This window comes from Sarcophilus harrisii, chromosome 3, assembly GCF_902635505.1.
Source record: "Sarcophilus harrisii chromosome 3, mSarHar1.11, whole genome shotgun sequence".
Taxonomy (NCBI): Eukaryota; Metazoa; Chordata; class Mammalia; order Dasyuromorphia; family Dasyuridae; genus Sarcophilus; species Sarcophilus harrisii.
The window spans coordinates 169,338,327-169,357,671 of record NC_045428.1 but is presented as its reverse complement, the minus strand read 5'-3'; the positions used below and the strand labels follow the sequence as shown (position 1 = coordinate 169,357,671).

Sequence of the window (19,345 nt, the reverse complement as noted above, 5' to 3'; positions counted from 1 at the left end):
TCAGTTCCCACAGTTCTCTCTCTGAGTATAGATGGCTTTCTTCATCACAAGATCATTATTACTGGTCTGAATAACCTCTGTTGAAAAGATCCAGGTTCATCAGAATTGATCATCCCATAATCTTGTTTCTGTGTACAGTATTCTTTTATTTCTACTTATTTCACTTAGCATCAGTTCATGTAAATCTCTCCAGACTTTTCTGAAATCATCTTGCTGATTGTTTTTTATAGAACAATAACATTCCATAACATTCATATTCTATAACTTATTCATTCTCAACTGATGGGCATTCAGTCAGTTTCCAATTCCTTGCCACTACAAAAAGAGCTGCTTCCTGTTTCCTTTTCTGCCATTCTGTCACTGTTACTATAGATGTGGAACAGGACTGCACAGCATTTTTACATTTTTCTTTGTTTCATGTTTCCCTGTGACCAAAGAATTGATTACTTATAGCCAGTTTGCTATTGAAATATATTTCCTTATGTTTCTAGGTTAATTTTAGGTAATAGAGTTTGTTGACTGTGACCATACCTTGAAGCCTTTCCACCTTGGTGTAGAACCTGAAAGAATTTGCAATGTATTGGTATGGTCTTTGGAACCTAGGATTTCCTTCCTATTACAGTGATTCATTGGAGGAGGATTTTATGGAAAGGGCTTGATACTTCATTTGGATTCAATGGATACTTCACTTGGGCTGACCATCTCTTACCCTCTCATTTTTGGTATACCTTCTTTTCTGGATATAAATAATTTAAATGACGATTTTATCTTGATTCTAGTAGACAGTTAATTTCAGTTAAGAGTTTGAATTTCTTAAATATATCCCAGTATGCAATTCTTAATTAAGCATTTTATATTTTAATAAGATCTTTTTTCGCCATTATTTCCCTAAGTCATTAAATTTTTTTTTCATGATTTAGACTTGCGTTAATTTTTTAATATAGAATTTGAATCACAAACTACTTAGAATTTGTATTTTGGCTTCAATTTATGTATGTGTGCCCACATTGTAAAAATAGTACATCTTTTTAATAGCATGCAACTATGACAGCAACAATGAGGCGACTGGGTGAAGAACTCTTCAAAGGAGTAACTAAGGGAATTCATGATGCTTCTCCAGAACTTTTTGTGGCAACTAAGCCAAAGACAGCAGTTTTCTTTAAAAGCTCGAATTTATCTTTAAGATTTCTGTCAACTTTAATTGTACTCAAAACAGTAACTCAAGGTAAGCTCTTGCAATCTGTAGCTTTACTTTTGGTAAATATCTGGGATGTAAGGGAAAACTATTATTCAATAGTTTCTACTGTCTGTACCAATTTTATGGGTTTTGGGTGTAAGGTTCTGATTTGGGTTATCATTTTATCTGGGTTATCACTTTTCTGATGCTATTATGGTAGCTTTTGATATGTCATGAATATCATAAGTTGACACTAATTGATTGTGTTTTAAGTAGAGTTTAGTTCTGTAGTTCAAAGAGACAGTTTATTCAGAGTGAATTTCTTTTGCTCATCTAGTGGATGAGCAACAGGAGAAAATCCTTTTAGAAAATCTGAGTCTAGTAACCAGGACCATGGTTTCTTACACAGTTACTGCCAAATCCTAAATTTTCTCAGTCACATTGTTTAGTTACTTATGTGAAAAATGACTTAGTTTAAGTTGTTTACCTGTTTCTGCTTTTAATTTTCTTTAACACTAGACTGGAGAGGGGCTGTGTTTGGAGGAGGGGGAGAAAAAAAAATTGATATTCCAGTATCTGAAACTTGACATTATATTTATATTATGTGGTTATATTCTTTGGTGGGACCCTAATCCTTTTACTCTTGAATGTGTACTTTCCCTTTCCTGCCCATCAATCTCATATTGCTGGCCAGTAGGAGGAAGGAATAGTAAATCCTCATAAAGTTTTACAGTTTTACACTGCTTCATTTGTAATGCATTACTCATTCTATGTAACTGTTATTACATCATTGCTCCTTTTTTTTTTTTTTTTTTTTTGAGAAAAGTAGATACAGAAGAGAAATGAAGCTTTGGAGGTATTTTCTACTTATTTTTTACTACAACAAACACTTATCACTGTTGTGGTTTGAAGACCTATCCATATACCAATTGCTACAACCAGCTTTCTTTCTTACTATATATCAGAGAGTATCTGATTAAAGACTTGTAGGGACTAACAAGAGATAGAGAGCTTACACCTAAAAAGTCCTGAATTAAGATGCAGCTTCTAATTCCAGTTCTGCCATTGCCTGTGACTTCAGACCAAGTCCTGTAACTTTAGGGAGTTCAGTTTCTTTATTTCCTCTCCCAGGTACTTTCCAGTTCTTTGGAATAAGAAATTTTTGGTGCTGTTTTTTAGAAACTTCAATGTTAGAAAAATTAAGATCATAAAGCTGTTATTTTAAAAGGATATTGTGTACTATTTTGGAAAATTGATAATACCTTGAAATATACAACTCATTTTAAACTATATCAGAAGATTGGATGTTAATGAGAAATTATCATTCTTGTCAACTTAAAAAAATGCAGTAGGTGGCGCTGTGATTAAACTTTTGTTCCTACTTTAAAAAATTAGTTCATGAGTTACGTCTACTTCAGATTACTTTATTCTTGCTAAATTAAAATGAAAAACATTAGAAATTTTGTTAGGGAGACCATTCTCTGTTCTTTGAATCAGATTTTATAAGAAATAATTAATTAAATTGGTACCTGCTAGGTTAAAATCTTTATTTCTGAAGGTTTTTTTTTCTTCATGTAGATAATATTTTCATATCAATGCTTTGCACTCTGATACAATCTACAATTCTAATTTCTTTGTCAGATTTCTGTTCAAGCGACCTAAAATGTAAAAAATACAAAGGTAACTTGAGGATAAATTGCAGTATGCTAAACTTATATTATGTAGTAGAAAAATTAAATTTCTCTTGCAACAAATAACTATTGCTATTATTTGGACAGCAACTATTTTCTAGCCATTACTATAGGAGGAGAATTTTAGGATTTTATGCTTTGTGACATTTGTAAACTTTTCTAAAATATAATGCAAACAGTTTTGTTTAATCAATAAGTAATTATCAAATGGCCTATTACTATATGCTAGGCACTGTACTAAACTGTAGAGATACAAATACAAAAATGAATTTCTTTCTAAACTCATGGAACTTGAATTCTACTTCAAGAGGATAAAACATTTACACATTATTGTATATATAATACATAATGCATACAAATTGCATACAAAGAGGTGATTACATTAATATGTAGGTGAGTCAGGCAAGGTTTCAGGTACATGTGACACTTGAGTTGAGTTTTTGAAGGATTTTGAGAGGAAGGAATGAAGGACAGTCAATATGAAGGTGTGAAGATGGGAGCTAGAGTGGAAAGTGTGGGGGTTCAGCAAGATGAATGGATTGCAAAGTATATGGAGAAGGTAATGTGTAAGAAGATAAAAATGGTTGTGCAGAGATTAAAATGCCTAAGTGATGAATTTATATTGAATCCTTGAGGTGTAGGGAACTATTGGAGTTTTTTGAGTTAGTGACACGATCAGACTTGTGCTTTAGGTAAAATACATTGGTTGCTCTATGGAGTATGGATTTTATTAGCCAGAAGCTTGAGGCAGGAGGAATAAAAGAGGAAACTTTTGTAGTTGTCATGGTGAGGAATGATGTGGGCCTAGTAGTGTGAGTGATGTAGGAATTTAATAAATGTTGAATTGTTAAAACTAATAACAGCAGCTTAAATAATTTATTCTTTTGTGAAATAAATGCCTCATTAGATGTTTTATTAAGTGTGTCACCAAAGACAACTCTAAAACTACATTTCAGTCAAGAAGTATTTATCTTGGTGCTGAGGAATAAAAAAAGCCCAAATAAATGCTTCTTGCCTTTATAGATATTATATTCCACCAGGGTAGACAACATGCACATATACAAAATAAGTACAAGTATATGAAGGGTATGATATTTTTTTCTTTTTCTTTTCTTCCTTTTTTTTTTTTTTTTTTTAAATGCTGAGGCAATTCAAGTAAAGTATCTTGCCCAAGCTCACACAGGTAAGAAGTGTTAAGTGTCTGAGGTCAGATTTGAACTCAGGTTCTCCTGACTTCAGGGCAGGTACTTTATTCACTACACACCAAATGATATTTTCAAAGAATAGAAAAGTTGAGTTGAATCCAGGTTTGTAAAGGATTTTAAATGCTAAGCACATAAGCATTTTGGAAGCTATATATTTATTGTTATTCAGTTTAACTGTATCCTACTCTTTGTGACCTCATTTGGACTTTTCTTGGCAAATTAAGTGGTTTGCTGTTTTCCTCTTTAGCTCATTTTACAGATGGGGAAACTGAGACAAATGGGGTTAAGTGACTTGCCCAGGGTAATACTGTATGGGGTCATTAGCAAGATGAGTCTTTCTGACTCCAGGCCTGGTGCCTTTCACCACCAAGGTGCCATCTTTATATTTACATTACTTTTGACATATGAAGTATCCTTAAGACTTAATGAAAAATGCATTATTGATGGTGCATGATGATGTTAAGCTTAGAATAGAGAAGATTTGGCAAGGATGTACTTAGCTAGCTATCTTTAAGTATTTGAAGTGTCTTATTGGAAATAGGGATTCAGACTTATTCCAGACTTAAAGGGGCATAGTAGGAGCCATGGTTGAAAGGTAAAACTGGGAAGATTTAGGCTTCATGAAAGGACAAAATCCCTAGCAAATAGAACTAACCAAAACGATAATGGACTGCCTTAGAAAGTATGTTAATTTAAAAAAAAGAAATCGAACAAGTCATTAATGAACTCCCTAAGAAAACATCTGTAGGACCAGATGGATTTAGGTAAATTTTTTCAAACATTTGAAGAACAATTAATTCCAATACTATATAAACTATTTGGAAAAATACACAAAGGGGAGTCATGCCAAATGCCCTTTATGGCACTGATATCTAAACTAGGAAAGGCCAAGACAGAGAAAGAAAATTATAGACCAATCTTCCTAATGAATATTGATGCAAAAATTTTAAATAAAATAATAGCAAAGACTTATCAGCAGGATAATACACTATGACCAAATGGGATTTGTACCAGGAGTACAGGGCTGTTCAATATCAAGAATACTGTTACCATAATCGACCATATGAATAACAAAACCAACAGAAATCATGGATAATCTCAGTAGATACAGAAAAAGCTTTTGACAAAATACAACATCCATTCCTAATAAACATGCTAGAGAGCAGAAGGGATAAAGGGAGCTTTCTTTAAAATAATAAGCAGTATCTATCTAAAACCTACAGCAAACATTATTTGTAATGGAGAGAAGCTGGACACATTCTCAATTAGATCAGGAGAAACAAGAGTGCCCATTATCACTGCTATTATTCACCATTGTACTAGAAATGTTGGCTTTAGCAGTAAGAAAAGAAAAATAATTTAAAGGAATTAGAATAGGCAATGAGGAAATATTTCACTCTCTACAAATGCTTTGATGATATACTTAGAGAATCCTAGAAAATTATCCAAACATCTATTGAACTCTCCCTACTAGCCAGAAATCTATATTTTAGTCTCACTTTGACAACTATTGCCCTTGTAGCAGTTGTTCCAAAGTTCTTATCCAAACTTTCACAAAAATAATTTTTTTGTGGAAAAAGGTTAATGCTAAAAATTGAGACAATCAAAAAAGGCCTAGTAAAAGATGAGACTTAAAATTGAGCCTTGAAGGAAGTGAGAAATGCTCATATATTTTTTCTTTCTTGGAGTGGGAGGGGACTAGATTTAGTTTTGAAAAAAAGTCTTTTCCGAAATAATTAATTTTTGTTTCTTTTGAAGATATGTTAGTGACAATTTCTGGTTTTCTTCCATCTGATTAATGATTATGGCAGTGATTATGGAAATTGTTGATTCATTTTTTAATGTGTTTCAGTTGATTACCTGGCTCAGGCATTTGATTCTCTTTGTTTGGACTTGAAGATAGATGAAGGAAAAGCCTTGTTTTTGGAATATCAAGCTGTACCAGTTATACTAAGTCATCTAAAAATAACCAATAAAGGACTGCTTTCCAATGTCATGGATAGCTTACTGCAAATGACTGTGGAATCTCGTAAGTTTTTAAATTGCCTATCTTTAGAAAAAATTGAATTATGTTTTTCTTTTACTCTGGGAGGTCACCTTTAGAATATCCAGGGACAATAGTTCATTTCATTTCAATACAAATTTATAGCACATTAAAAAAGTAAAATTTTAATTTGATGTTGATTTACAAGTTAATATTAATATGAAAAGAAAATTAGCATGCAAGCTGAGAACAATAAGTTAAATATTATAATTGATTATACATGTTTATAATTTGTTATTTATTAATTATTAACTTACTGTCAAGTGATGTTCATTTTCTTTAATGTAGTTATACCTGGATTGTCCACATTTCCTGCTCCTTTTTTGACTTTAATACATAATTACATATTATTTCCCCAAAAGTTTGGACCAATTTTCAGCTCTATTGTCATTATAATGGCATGATTCCTTTTTTTTACCCACAGCTCCATCAACATTAGATTTTATCATCTTTTTATTTGCTAATTTCAACTGAATGTTGATTAGCGAGTAAAGAACTGAGGTGGGTGGCATTAGATGCAAGGATAAAAATAAAATATTCTCTGCCTTTAAAGGAGCTTATTCCATTCCATGAAGGCAGTACAGTACATATTCAAATGGATAAATGTGATGTCATTTTAGGAATGAAAAAGTATTAGGAAGTAAGGAACCCTTGAAAAATTGACACAGGAAGTGAATCTTGAGGGAAAATAAAGATTGAGAGAGGTCACCCCTGTCCTGATTCTCAATGGAATCTTCACTTTAGAGGATTTTTTATATTGAGAGGATCCTCTGTTTGGTTGTAACAGAGCTGCTGAATGGAGCTAAAACATCCTAACTAGGTTCACTACAAATTTGTTAACATAATCTCAACTACACTATGTAATCTCAACTGGACTCTTGCTGAAGCAATGCATTCCTTTTATATATCCCTAATCATTTCACTATTTCATCATATTAAGTATTCCAAACCTTTATATCCCTCCTCATACCTCCCATGGTATCCACTCCTCATTTTTTGCTAAGGGACTTGCCTCATATTTGCCTTACACCAAAAAATGTGAAGCCATTTACCTCCTCATGTCACTTTACTCTATCTCCTTTATTTATCTCACATAAAGAGAGATGGCCTTTCTTGCATCTAGTTATATAGGAAACAAAAATTTTGAACCCCAAGTAAGGGCATAGTAAATGAACAAACTCAGGAGTGAAGCAATTTAAAATAGTAATATATTCCTGCAGGAAGTGGTTGTTAAACTCAGAATGGGCTTAAAGAAGGAAGAGATATGTTCCCATGATCCCATTCTGTCCTGTCTTCTCCAGCAGTGCCTTTCCTGATTCAGTCCCACTTTCTCACTAATCTTCTTTCTCATTCTTAACTTCTGGTTGTTTCTTTGCTTCCTACAAAAATTCTGTGTCTCTGTCATCCTTAGAAAACACTTACCTGACCAGACCATCTCTACTGCTCTTATTTGTCCTGTAAGTCTCCTATTCATGGAAAGGTCAAAGATGAGCCTAACATTATGAAAAAAACTGGAAGTCAGGTGCTTATTTTCAGTGGATATAGGGGAAGGTTTATAGCAGGGTTAGGTATTACGGGAACAACCTGCTAGTGGCTGCTGGATATTATGGGAGCCACCTGCTAGTGGCTGCTGGGAATCTAATTCTGACCAGCAGAATAGATCTCTTCATGTGAGAGGTTGATAATGATACAAGGAGACTGAGAGGCACTTGCATTCTCTGACCTCTCTCCTCTTTCCTCTTGCCTCCAATTTATTTCATTCCCAGTCCACAAGCAACACCTGAGTCAGTAAAGTCTGATTTGCAATTCCTTCAAGTGTGTTATGATTCATAACTGTGGAGGCTTTTGGAGAATGACCTACCTCTTCACACTTAGTTGTGGTTTTTAACAGTTGGAGAACCTTTTTTCTGCCAGGGGTCTTTTGGATATTTATGACATTATTCTCAAGCAATACAAAATTATCAACTTATGGAACTCAAGCAGTGGGAGGTACCCTAGCTTTCAGATCATCACCACTTGTGGGTTGCTTTAGAAATGACTTTATGGGCTATGAGACAAACATTACCTACCCCTGGTTTATAGCTCTATTTTGTACATATTCATTTTGAAATACTGAAAGGATATCCAGTGAAGATGATGATCATTGATAATGAAGTACTAGAGTTCAGAAGAGATATTAAAGTTGGATTTGTGGATATTTTAATTATCTGAGTTGGAATAACAATTTTATACATTAGGAGATGATGAGATCATTAAGGAAGAAGATATGGAAAAAGGAAACTTTAGGTAGAGTCTAAATATTCTATGTTAGGGAATTAAAGAGTAGTAATTATCAGTATCAAAAGTTTGAGATGTCAAGGATAGACTTAAGACATAGAGGACTGAGAAAAGGCCACTGAATTTATGTCGAGATCAATTTTGACCTTTGATAGTTTGATTTTAGTCAAGGAGAAGGGCCAGAAACCAATTTGCCAAGGGCTTGAGAAGTGATTGTTTGTTGAGCAAATGAAGGCATTCGACCACTCAAGGTTAGCAGTGAAAACTGGAAGATATATAATTATTCGGGGGATTAGTCTAGTCAAGTGAAGCTTTTTTTTTAGAATGGAAAAGATGTGATCATGTTTATATTAAGAAACCAAGTAAAATGCAAGAGATTTTAAAATAGAAAGTGAAGAGAAGCTGGATCAAGTTTACAGGGTTCCAGCAGAGAAGAGTAAGTGGTGGCTAGAATACCACCATCACTTCATTAGATGGGGACTGATGGGAGAGAGTGTAGATGAAGATGTAGGATGAAATTTGAGGTTTGGAAGAAGAAAAGATAAATATTGTTGATAGATTTTTTTTAAGTATTAGATAAATTAAATTTATTGAACTAATTTCTTTTTTTTTCCTCCTTAATTTTTTTCTTTTTTTTTTTTTCTGGTTATACATACACACTTTAAAAAAAAAAAAACTTTTCATTAAGAATCATGTTGGGAGAGAATTCAGAACAAAAGGGAAAAACCGAGAGAGAAAACAAGAAAAAGGAAAAAAAGTGAATATAGCATGTTTTGATTTACATTCAGTCTCTATAGTTTTATCTCTGGATGTAAATTGCGTTTTCTGTGTAAAGTTTATTAGATTTGCCTTGGATCATTGAACCACTGAGAAGAACCGAGTCTTTTATAGTTGATTATTGCACAGTCTTGCTGTTACAGCAAGTCACATATTTGTTGAAAATATTATACAATGTATTCCTAATTCTACTTGTTTTGTTTAGCATCAATTTGTGTAAATTTTTCCAGGCCTTTCTGAAATTGGCTTGTTCATCATTTTTTTATAAAACAATAATATTGTATTACTTTCATATACCGCAGCTTATTCAGCCATTCCCCAATTGATGAGTATCTGCTCATTTTCTACTTTGCCACCACAAAAGGTGCTGCTACAAACATTTTTGCACATGTAGGTCCATTTCCCTTCTTTATGGTTTCCTTGGGATACCCATCCAGTAATGGCACTGCTGGGTCAAAGGGTTTTATAGCTCTTTGGACATAAGTCCAAATTGCTCTCCAGAGTGGTGGATCAGTTCACAATTCCACCAACAATGCATTAGTGTCCTGTTTTCCCACATCCCCTCCAACATTCATCATTAGCTTTTCCTGTCATCTTAGCCAATCTGAGAGGTGTGTAGTGGTTGATTTAATTCCAAGTTGATTTAATTTGCATTTCTTTAATCAGTAGTGATTTAGAACATTTTTCATATAGCTTCATGAAGCCATGTAGATGGCTTTAATTTAATCATTTGAAAATTGTCTGTTTCTTTTGACCATTCATCAGTTGGTGAATGAGATTCTTTTTTTTTTAAATAGCTTTTTATTTACAAGTTATATGCATGGGTAATTTTACAGCATTAACAATTGCCAAACCTTTTGTTCCAATTTTTCCCCTCCTTCCCCCCATGCCCTCCCCCCTATGGCAAGTTGATCAATACATGTTAAGTATGTTAAAGTATAAATTAAATACAATATAAGTATACATGTCCAGTTATTTTTCTGTACAAAAAGAATTGGAGTTTGAAATAGTGTACTATTAGCCTGTGAAGGAAATGAAAAATTCAGGCAGACAAAAATATAGGGATTGGGAATTCTATGTAATGGTTCATAGTCATCTCCCAGAGTTCTTTCTCTAGGAGTAGCTGGTTCAATTCATTACTGCTCTATTGGAGCTGCTTTGGTTCATCTCATTGTTGAAAATGGACCCAGGTCCATCAGAATTGATAGCATATAGTATTGTTGTTGAAGTATATAATGATCTCCTGTTTCTGCTCATTTCACTCAGTATCAATTCATGTAAGTCTTTCCAGCCCTTTCTGAAATCCTCCTGCTGGTCATTTCTTATAGAACAATAATATTCCATAATATTCATATACCACAATTTATTCAGCCATTCTCCAATTGATGGGCATCTACTCAGTTTCCAGTTTCTGGCCACTACAAAGAGACCTGCCACAAACATTTGTGCACATATAAGTCCCTTTCCCTTCTTTAAGATCTCTTTGGGATATAAGCCCAGTAGAAACACTGCTGGATCAAAAGGTATGCACAGTTTGATAACTTTTTGAGCATAGTTCCAAATTGCTCTCCAGAATGGCTGGATGTATTCACAATTCCACCAACAATGTATTAGTGTCCCTGTTTTCCCACATCCCCTCCAACATTCCACATTATCTTTCCCTGTCATTCTAGTCAATCTGACAGGTGGGTAGTGGTATCTCAGAGTTGTCTTAATTTGCATTTCTCTGATTAGTAATGACTTGAAGCACCTTTTCATATAGCTAGAAATAGTTTCAGTTTCTTTGTCTGAGAATTGTCTGTTCATATCCTTTCAGAACCTTTGATTGTAAAAATGTTTTCCCAGTTTATTGCTTCCCTTCTAATCTTGCCTGCATTAGTTTTGTTTGTACAAAACTTTTCAATTTGATATAATCAAAATTTTCTATTTTGTGATCAATAATGATCTCTAGTTCTTCTTTGGTCAAAAATTCCTTCCTCTTCCACGGGTCTGAGAAGTAAACTATCCTATGCTCTTCCAGTTTATTTATAATCTCAGGGAATGAGATTCTTAATATAGGAGAAATTAACTACCATGAAAAAAGGAAGATGGGGCATGGGATCCTTTAGAGAAGAACTTTGGAAAAGCTGGTACAGAGGCAATATTTGTTGATCTGAAACTAATATATGGATTTCTGGTTAGCAGAGTATTTCCTACTCATCTCATTTAAGATGTATAAAAATACTAATATGAGACGAGTGTGAACTTTTGATAAAGTCTCATTACTTTTTTCTGGCATTACCTCTATTATGCTGAATAAAATTTGCATTCTCACAATAATCAAACCAAAAAATTACTCTGTCAACTTTCAACCTAAAGGATCAGTAAATAATACTATACAAAATATTTAGGTTCTAGATTGATTCTGCATAGGTCAAATGAATTTTTTATTAATTCATGAGGTTCTACTTGTGTAATAATGTGTCACATACTATGGTATAAGTTCTTTTCCTTGTGAAGTCTTAATGAAAACTAATAACCCACTAGTAAGTCAAGATCATTCAGTATTGAGTTATGTAACATAGCATATAGAAAGGTTAATCACTTTTTTGAACATAAACTAGCTGAATAAAAAAAATTTAAATCAGGGCATCTAGGTGATGCAGTGGATAGAGCACCAGCCCTGAATTCAGGAGGTCCTGAGTTCAAATTTGGTCTCAGACACTTAACACATCTTAGCTGTGTGACCCTGGGCAAGTCACTTAACCCCAATTGCCTCAGGAGAAAAAATTTTAGGTTGTAGAGAACAACCACCTTTAATGAATTTAGAACTGTAATCAATACAGTGAAAAAACAGGAATACAAAAAAGTAAAGATGAGACAGTTATTGGCAGAAGGGTGATGAAGCATTTTCAGAAATGGATACTATGGGAATTTGTTTTGCTGGACTATGTAGATATGTAATGAAAGTTTACTTTTAAACTTTTTTTTAAATTGCTCATAAGAAGTATTGAAGGAAAAACATAATAATTTAAAAAATATCTTTTACTTGAACCCTCCTTCAAACTTCATTTTAATAAATAGTATTGGTAGACATTATATTTTTCCCTTTTATTTATAAAGTGAATTTAATTTTTTCCACAAAATAGTGAACTCAAAAGTTCAAAAGATTTCTAACTTACAGGATAAAGAATCCAGCTCACCTATTTATTTTATTATTTTTTCCCCTGAGGCAGTTGGGGTTAAGTGACTTGCCCAGAGTCACACAGTTAGGAAGTGTTAAGTGTCTGAGAACAAATTTGAACTCAAGTCCTCCTGACTTCAGGGCTGGTGCTCTATCCACTGTTTCATCTGGCTGCCCCAGCTCTCCTATTTAATAAGAAATCCTGTTCTAGTTGTCTTTTATTCTGACTGCCTTTGTAAAACTTCATTTTAGCACTGAATTCTTAAAAAGAATGACTTACTAATGTATTAATTGAAAATCTCTTAACAGATAAATATTTTTAATTCAGTTAAATGCAGCTTAAAATATGTACTAAGACAAAGGTACATATTATCAACCATTAAAAAAGTAGAAAATTAGCAGTTATGAAAATGGACTTTCAGACTTAAATGCAAGGTAAGCTCAAGGTTCAGTCAAATGTTTAGATTTTTGTTTTAGTGATGCCTGAGTTGGGGTCTGTAACCAAAATGCAGAAATGGAAATCATCTTTTATAGGGTCCCCTTCTATTTTTTTCTTCAGTGAGATCTGACAAGTAATTATTATGGCATATAACTTTGAATTTGAAACTTCTTGAAATCAACTCCAAAATTATGAATTAATAAAAAAAAATTATATTTCTCTGGACTTCTTTTTTTAAAAATAGTTATTTATTGATAACTACTTTAACATTGCCTAAATTTCTTCATTTATTCTTTTCCTTTCTTGAGAGGGATCCATCCTTTATGATAAAGTATCAAAAGATTCAGCAAAACCAATTACACAATAGAAAAAAATCTGGCATTTTATGCAGCATTCAAACCATTGTGCATAAATTTCTACAAAGGAGTTGTGGGAGGATGTCTTTTCATATTTTTTCCAAAGAACCAAACTTTATAACTTTGCAATATTTAATTTTTATTGTTTTATAGTGGTGGTTCTTTGCATTAACATTGTTATAATCATTGTGTATGTGTTATTTTCCTGACTTTGCCTGCTTTGCTTCTATTAGTTCATGTAGGTCCTTCTGTGCTTATTGGTATTCCTCTTATTCATAATTTTTTAAAGCACAATAATGGTTTGTTATAGTTTTGTACCATAATTTGCTTAGCCATTTCCTAATCAGTGGGCATCTGCGTTGTTTCTAGTTCTTTACTTCCATGAAAAATGCTGCTATAAATGTTTTAGTGTATATAAAATGTTTTTGGTTTTTGGTATTTTAAGTTTGGGGGGACATTGAACTCTTTGGGGAGTTCATTATTGAAATAAGTTCTTTTCAATGAAGTTGGCAGAGTTTGAGAATAGTTATTTGAGAGGACAATGGTCTCTTTCAGGAAATGATCAGTAGATTCTCCCAATGACTATTTTCCTTTCTGGTTCTAAGATTTCTGGGCAGTTTTCCTTGATTCCTTGAAAGATGCTGTCCAATCTTTTTGATCATAACTTTCAGGTAGCCCAGTAATTCTGATATTGTTTTTTCTGGTTCTGTTTTCTATATTGGTTGTTTTTCCAAAGAGGTGTTTTGCATTTTCTTCTATTTCTTTCCCTTTTTTTTTGTTTTTGTTTGACTGATTCTTGATCTCTCGTTGAGTCATTCATTAGCTTCTACTTCTCTTATTCTAATTTTTAATGAATTATTTCAGTTAGTTTTTTAAGCCTCCATTTCTCTTTGGCCAATTCTTCTTTTAAAGGAGTTGTTTTCTTGAGTGGGTTTTCCCCCCCAAATTGCCAAATCCAATTTTTTTAGGACTTGTTTTCCTCAATCTTTGTGTTTCCTTTTCCAAGCTGTTAACTTTTTTTTTTCATAATTCTCCTGCATAGTTCTCATTTCTTAACCCAATTTTTTTTCTTCGTTATTTGATTTAAATGCTTTTTGAGCTCTTCCACGAGAGCCTTTTGAGTTTGAGACTAATTCATATTCCCCTTTAAGGCTTCACATATAAGGTATTTTCTCATTGCTATCCTCTTCTAAGTGAGTTTATATTCTAATCTTCCTCATTGCCCTAGTAGCTTTCTATGGTGAGGGCTCTTTTTTTATTTTCTGCTCTTTTTTTAAAATTGAGCTCTACTCCTAGGGCACAGGGGAGACTGTCCTAAGCTTCTTTTGCAAGGAGACAAGGATCTCATTACTAGGTTTCCATTCTGGGGCTGGAGATGCTGCTGGCTTTCTCATTGAGTTGGGATGGCCTGACTTGGTCAAGTGTCTTCATCTTGGCCTCCTAGATTCCTTCAAGTCCCAGATAAAATGTTCATTTTCCATAGGTTATCTTTCTCAGTCTATCTTAATTCTGTTCATTATTTTCAGTTTATCCTGTATATAACTTATTTGTGCCTTGCTGTTTGCATGTTCTCTCCAATGAGTTGTTCTCCTCACAAACAAAATTATTTTTGGCCTTTCTTTGTATTTCCAGCATTAAACAGTATCTGGTCCATACTTAAGTATTTAAATATTTATTTAATAATTGTTTTTTGACTGATTATTGGTTGATTTCAGATGTGATAGACCAGTTTCTTAAAAACTATTAGTCTTTTTTTATATTGGAATACATAGATACTCACATTCATGTTTATAGGCACATCCTTCATAAGGTTCTGTTCTCTTTCAAAAGTTTTATAAATATTTAAGTGTCAAGTATGGTATTGAAGGTATAAAGATGGTGATGATAATAGCTAACATTAACATAATGTTAGCTTCAGGCACTGTGCTAAATATTTTACAAATACATATCATTTGACCCTCACCATAACTGCAAGGTAGCTGCTATTGTCCCTGTTTTAGAGATGAGATAACTGAGGCAAACAGAGGTTAAGTGACTTGCTCAGAGTCACACAGCTAAGAAGTGCCTGAGACCAAGTTTGAATTTAGGTTTTCCTGACTTATCCATTGAGCCAAAGCCATAAATAAAAATAATTAATTTAAATAAATTATAATAAATAAATAAATATTATATAAATATAATCAATAATAATAATAAACATAATAAATAATTTCTAAGAGCTTATGTTATTTTAAGAGGAAACAACATGTATACAGATAAGTAAATAATAATTCCTGGGATAGGCTTTTTGAATTTTAATAATTTTGGTTTTTATATTTATAAACTCTCTGGATTATAGATTTAAAAGATAGAGGATATCTTAGAATTCATGTAATCTTAAGTATTTTATTTTATGTATTTGTTTTAATTCAATTCAACAAATATTTTATCAGATACCTTTTAATTAATTAGTTGCCTATTTAAAATATAGCACTGGTGATACAATTACAAAAAAGTCTCTGCCATCAATAAGCTCACATTCTACTGGAATGAAAACAAAGTAATTTGAAAAAAGGAATGAATTGGTTATGAGGGAAGTCAGTAACAGCTTCATGGAATAGATGACACTTGAGCTGAGCTTTGAAGAAACAAAGATAAAGGACTTAATAAAGTGAGAGGCTATATGAGTAAAAGGAAGGTGATTAGATGCCAGAGTTCAGGGAAATAGAAGACTCAGTGGTTACACCAAGTGAATTATCTTCTCACATTAGTTTTAATTTTTCTGGCCATATGACACTTTTCTCCTTCTGATCTGTGGCAATGGTTTTTCATTTTTTATAGAATCTGAAATGAAAATTAATTTTTGTGTAGTTTCAGGGTTTAGTAACTTATTTATTTAGTATTTTTCCCTAATTTAAAACATTTTTTTTTACATATTTTTAAGAATTGTGAGTTCCAGGTTCTCTCCCTTATCCCCACCCACAATTAAGAAATCATATGTGAAGTTATGCAAAAAATTTCCACAAAAGTCAAATTGTGAGAAAATATGGATCTCCCACCCTAATGAAAATAAAAACTCTTGAGAAAAATTAAATTAAAAAGAAGATAGAGAAAGAGAATGCTTTGGTCTTTATTCAGCCACAGTCAGTTTCTTCTCTGGGTATGGATAGGATTTTTCATCATAAGCCCTTCAGAATAGTTGTAGCGAATAGCTGAAAATAGCAAAGTCACCTACAGCTGGTCATTTAGAACATTGTTACTACTTGTATATAGTATATTTTACTTTGTTCGTGGAGGATTTTCCAGGTGTTTTTTTTTTCTCCGAGAGCATCCTGCTCATCAATCTCCAGAGAATGAGAATATTCCATTACCTGTACCACAGTTTATTGAGCCATTCCCCAATTATTGGACATCTCCTCAATTTCCAATTTTTTTTGCCCTGACAAGAGAGCTATTATAAATATTTTTTGGTACACACATAGGTCACTTTCCTTTTGTTTTGTTTTGTTTTGTTTTCCCCCAAATCTCTTTGGGTATTCATGCCTACTAGTGTGGTATTGTTAGATCAAAAGATATACATGAATTTATAGTCCTTTGGGCATACATCATATCTTTTGATCATTTATCAATTGCAGCATGGCTCTTATTTTTTTTTAATATACACTTGACTGTTCCTTCTATATATTCCCCCCTTTATTCTGTCTCTTTTTACCCTGTACCTCCTCAAAAGGGTTTTGCTATTGACCACTTTCTCCCCCAATATGCCCTTCCTTTTATCACCTTCTCCCCTCCCCATATCCCATAGATAAATTTCTTTATCTCTAGTGAATATATTATTTCCTATTTGAGCCAATTCTGATGAGAGTAAGGTTCACTCACTTACCCTCTCCTCCCCCTCTTCCCCTCTTTTTCCTGTCTTTTTTTATGGCAGAGATCTGCACTGTTCTACTTCTTTTCCCTTTCTCCAAGTACATTCGTCTCTTACCCCTTAATTTCATCATTTTTTAAAATAGACATTATCTCTTCATGTTCAACCCACACTTGTGCCCTCTGACTATATATATGCCATCTAACTGCTGTAATTATGAGAACTTTATAATGAATTAAATGTTATCCTCCCATGTAGGAATGTAAACAGATAAATTGTATTAAATCCTTTATAATGTCACTTTTCTCATTACCTCCTTATGCTTCTCCAGAGTCCTCTATTTGAAAATCACATTTTTTCTGGGCAAGTCACTTAACCCTAATTGCGTCAAAAAGAAAAAGAAAAATCAGATTTTCCATTCAATTTTAATCTTTTTATCAAAAATGCTTGAAAGTCCTCTTTTTTCATTGAATGGCAACCTTTTCCTCTGAAAGATGATGTCAAGGCTCTTTTTTAAAAAAATTATGACTTTCAGGTGGACCAATAAGTTTTAAATTATCTTTTCTGGATCTATTTTCCAGGTCAGTTGTTTTTTTCCAATGAGATATTTCACATTTTAAAAATAAATTTTCATTTTTTTGGATTTGCTTTATTGTATCTTGATTTCTCCCAAAGCCATTAGCTTCCATTTGCTCAATTCTGTTTTTAAAGGAATTGTTTTCCTCAGTGAGCTTTTGTACCTCCTTTTCTGGTTGGCCAATTTAGCTTTTTAGGGCATTCTTCTCTTCATTAGCTTTTTATATTTCTTTTGCATCTCTCTCAATTCTTTCCCTAATTTTTCCTCTGTCTTTCTTACTAGATTTCCAAAGTCCCTTTTGAATGGCCTGAGCCCAATTCTTATTTTTCTTGGAGACTTTGGATGTAGGAGCTTTGACTTTATTACCATCTTCTGAATGTGTAGTTTAATTTTCCTTGTCTTCATAATAATTTTCAGTGGTCAGAAACTTTTTCTGTTTTCTGCTTATTTTTCTAGCCTATTCCCCATTGCCACAGACCCTCTCCAATTACCTTCCGAGTCCTCCCTGGTGTCCCAAGGCTAAGAGGTCCAGAAGTCTCCAGCACTGCTGCTGATTCAGAGGTCCTCCCTCATGGATGCTGGAGCTGGGGCCAGGCCTATTCTGAGATTGCTCACTCAAGTCCCACTCGAACCATAGACCTTTTCTGCTGATCTTCCAGGTCTTCCCTAGTGTCCCTGAGCTGAGAGGTCTGGAAGCCGCTGATTTAGAGATCAGAACTGGGCCAGGGCTACGCTCTGAACCTCATTCTGGTGTCACAGACCTTTCCTGCTGAACTTCTAAGTTGTCTTCAGCTGGAAAATGTTCTACTCCTTATTTTTGGGGGTGTTTTGATGCTTTAAAATTTGTTTAAAAACCATAATTTAAAGCAATTTGGAGTGGTTAGGTGAATTCTTGCCTCTACTCTGCCACTGTGGCTCCACCCCTGATATAATAACTTTTAAATGCTGTTTACATGTTCATGGACAGTACCTGAAACCTGATTTATTTAATTTTTTGGGGGGGGGAAATTTGTGTAAAATTTTGAGTTCCAAATTCTTTTTCTTCCTCCATTTCCTCCCTGAGATGGTAAGCAATCAGGTATAGGTTATACAATCTGATTTATTAAAGTTTTTAAATGTACCTAGTCTTTATGAATATACTCCATATGTGATCTAGTATTCATTTATTGATATGCAAGAATCATCTCTCTTAATATGATCAAAGACCAAAACAGTGACCAAACAAAAGGCCTATTTCTTTACTGAGCATATATCTTATTCATACTTCTTCCTGAAAGTCAAGATTTATAAATTAAACCAGATATTCCAGAAAAACTGTGTTAAATGTTGGTCATTTTTCTCCTCACTGTTTCATCCTTGACTTGATCCCCATTGCTAGAATACAAGCACTTTTCATTTTAACCCTTTAAATCCTTAGGGATGTGTGTGTGTGTGTGTGTGTGTGTGTGTGTGTGTTGTTACTCTAGGACAGCACCTCTTGCCTGGACTATTGCAGTACACAACTGGTGGTTTTGCACACCAGTGGTCTTCCCATTCCAGTTCATCTTTTCCTTACTTGTAAAAATAATTTTCCTAAAGTGCTGATCTGATCTTGTGTGTGTGTGTGTCTGTCTGTCTCTCTCTCTGTCTCTATCTTTCTCAGTTAACTCTGCTGGGTTCTTGTCATCTGGAGAATCGAATTTCATAACCTTCACCTTGCCCATTCTCCTCCATTAATCTTCCTACATTTTATATCCTCTACTGTGACACCAGCCTCCTTGTTATTCCCCAATAAGACACTCTCTCACCTCAA

General features: G+C 33.5%; 1 protein-coding gene across 2 annotated transcripts in view; it reads left to right on the top strand.

Annotated features, from left to right (window-relative positions):
• The window catches only part of CCDC138 (coiled-coil domain containing 138), a 54,433-nt gene that overhangs the window by 28,697 nt on the left and 6,391 nt on the right, over nucleotides 1–19,345 (top strand). For both annotated transcript variants that reach the window (XM_031958774.1, XM_031958773.1), the window contains 2 exons: nucleotides 1,036–1,225; nucleotides 5,926–6,102. In XM_031958774.1, coding sequence (XP_031814634.1) covers nucleotides 1,036–1,225; nucleotides 5,926–6,102 — 367 coding nt within the window. The remainder of the gene's footprint in view (nucleotides 1–1,035; nucleotides 1,226–5,925; nucleotides 6,103–19,345) is intronic.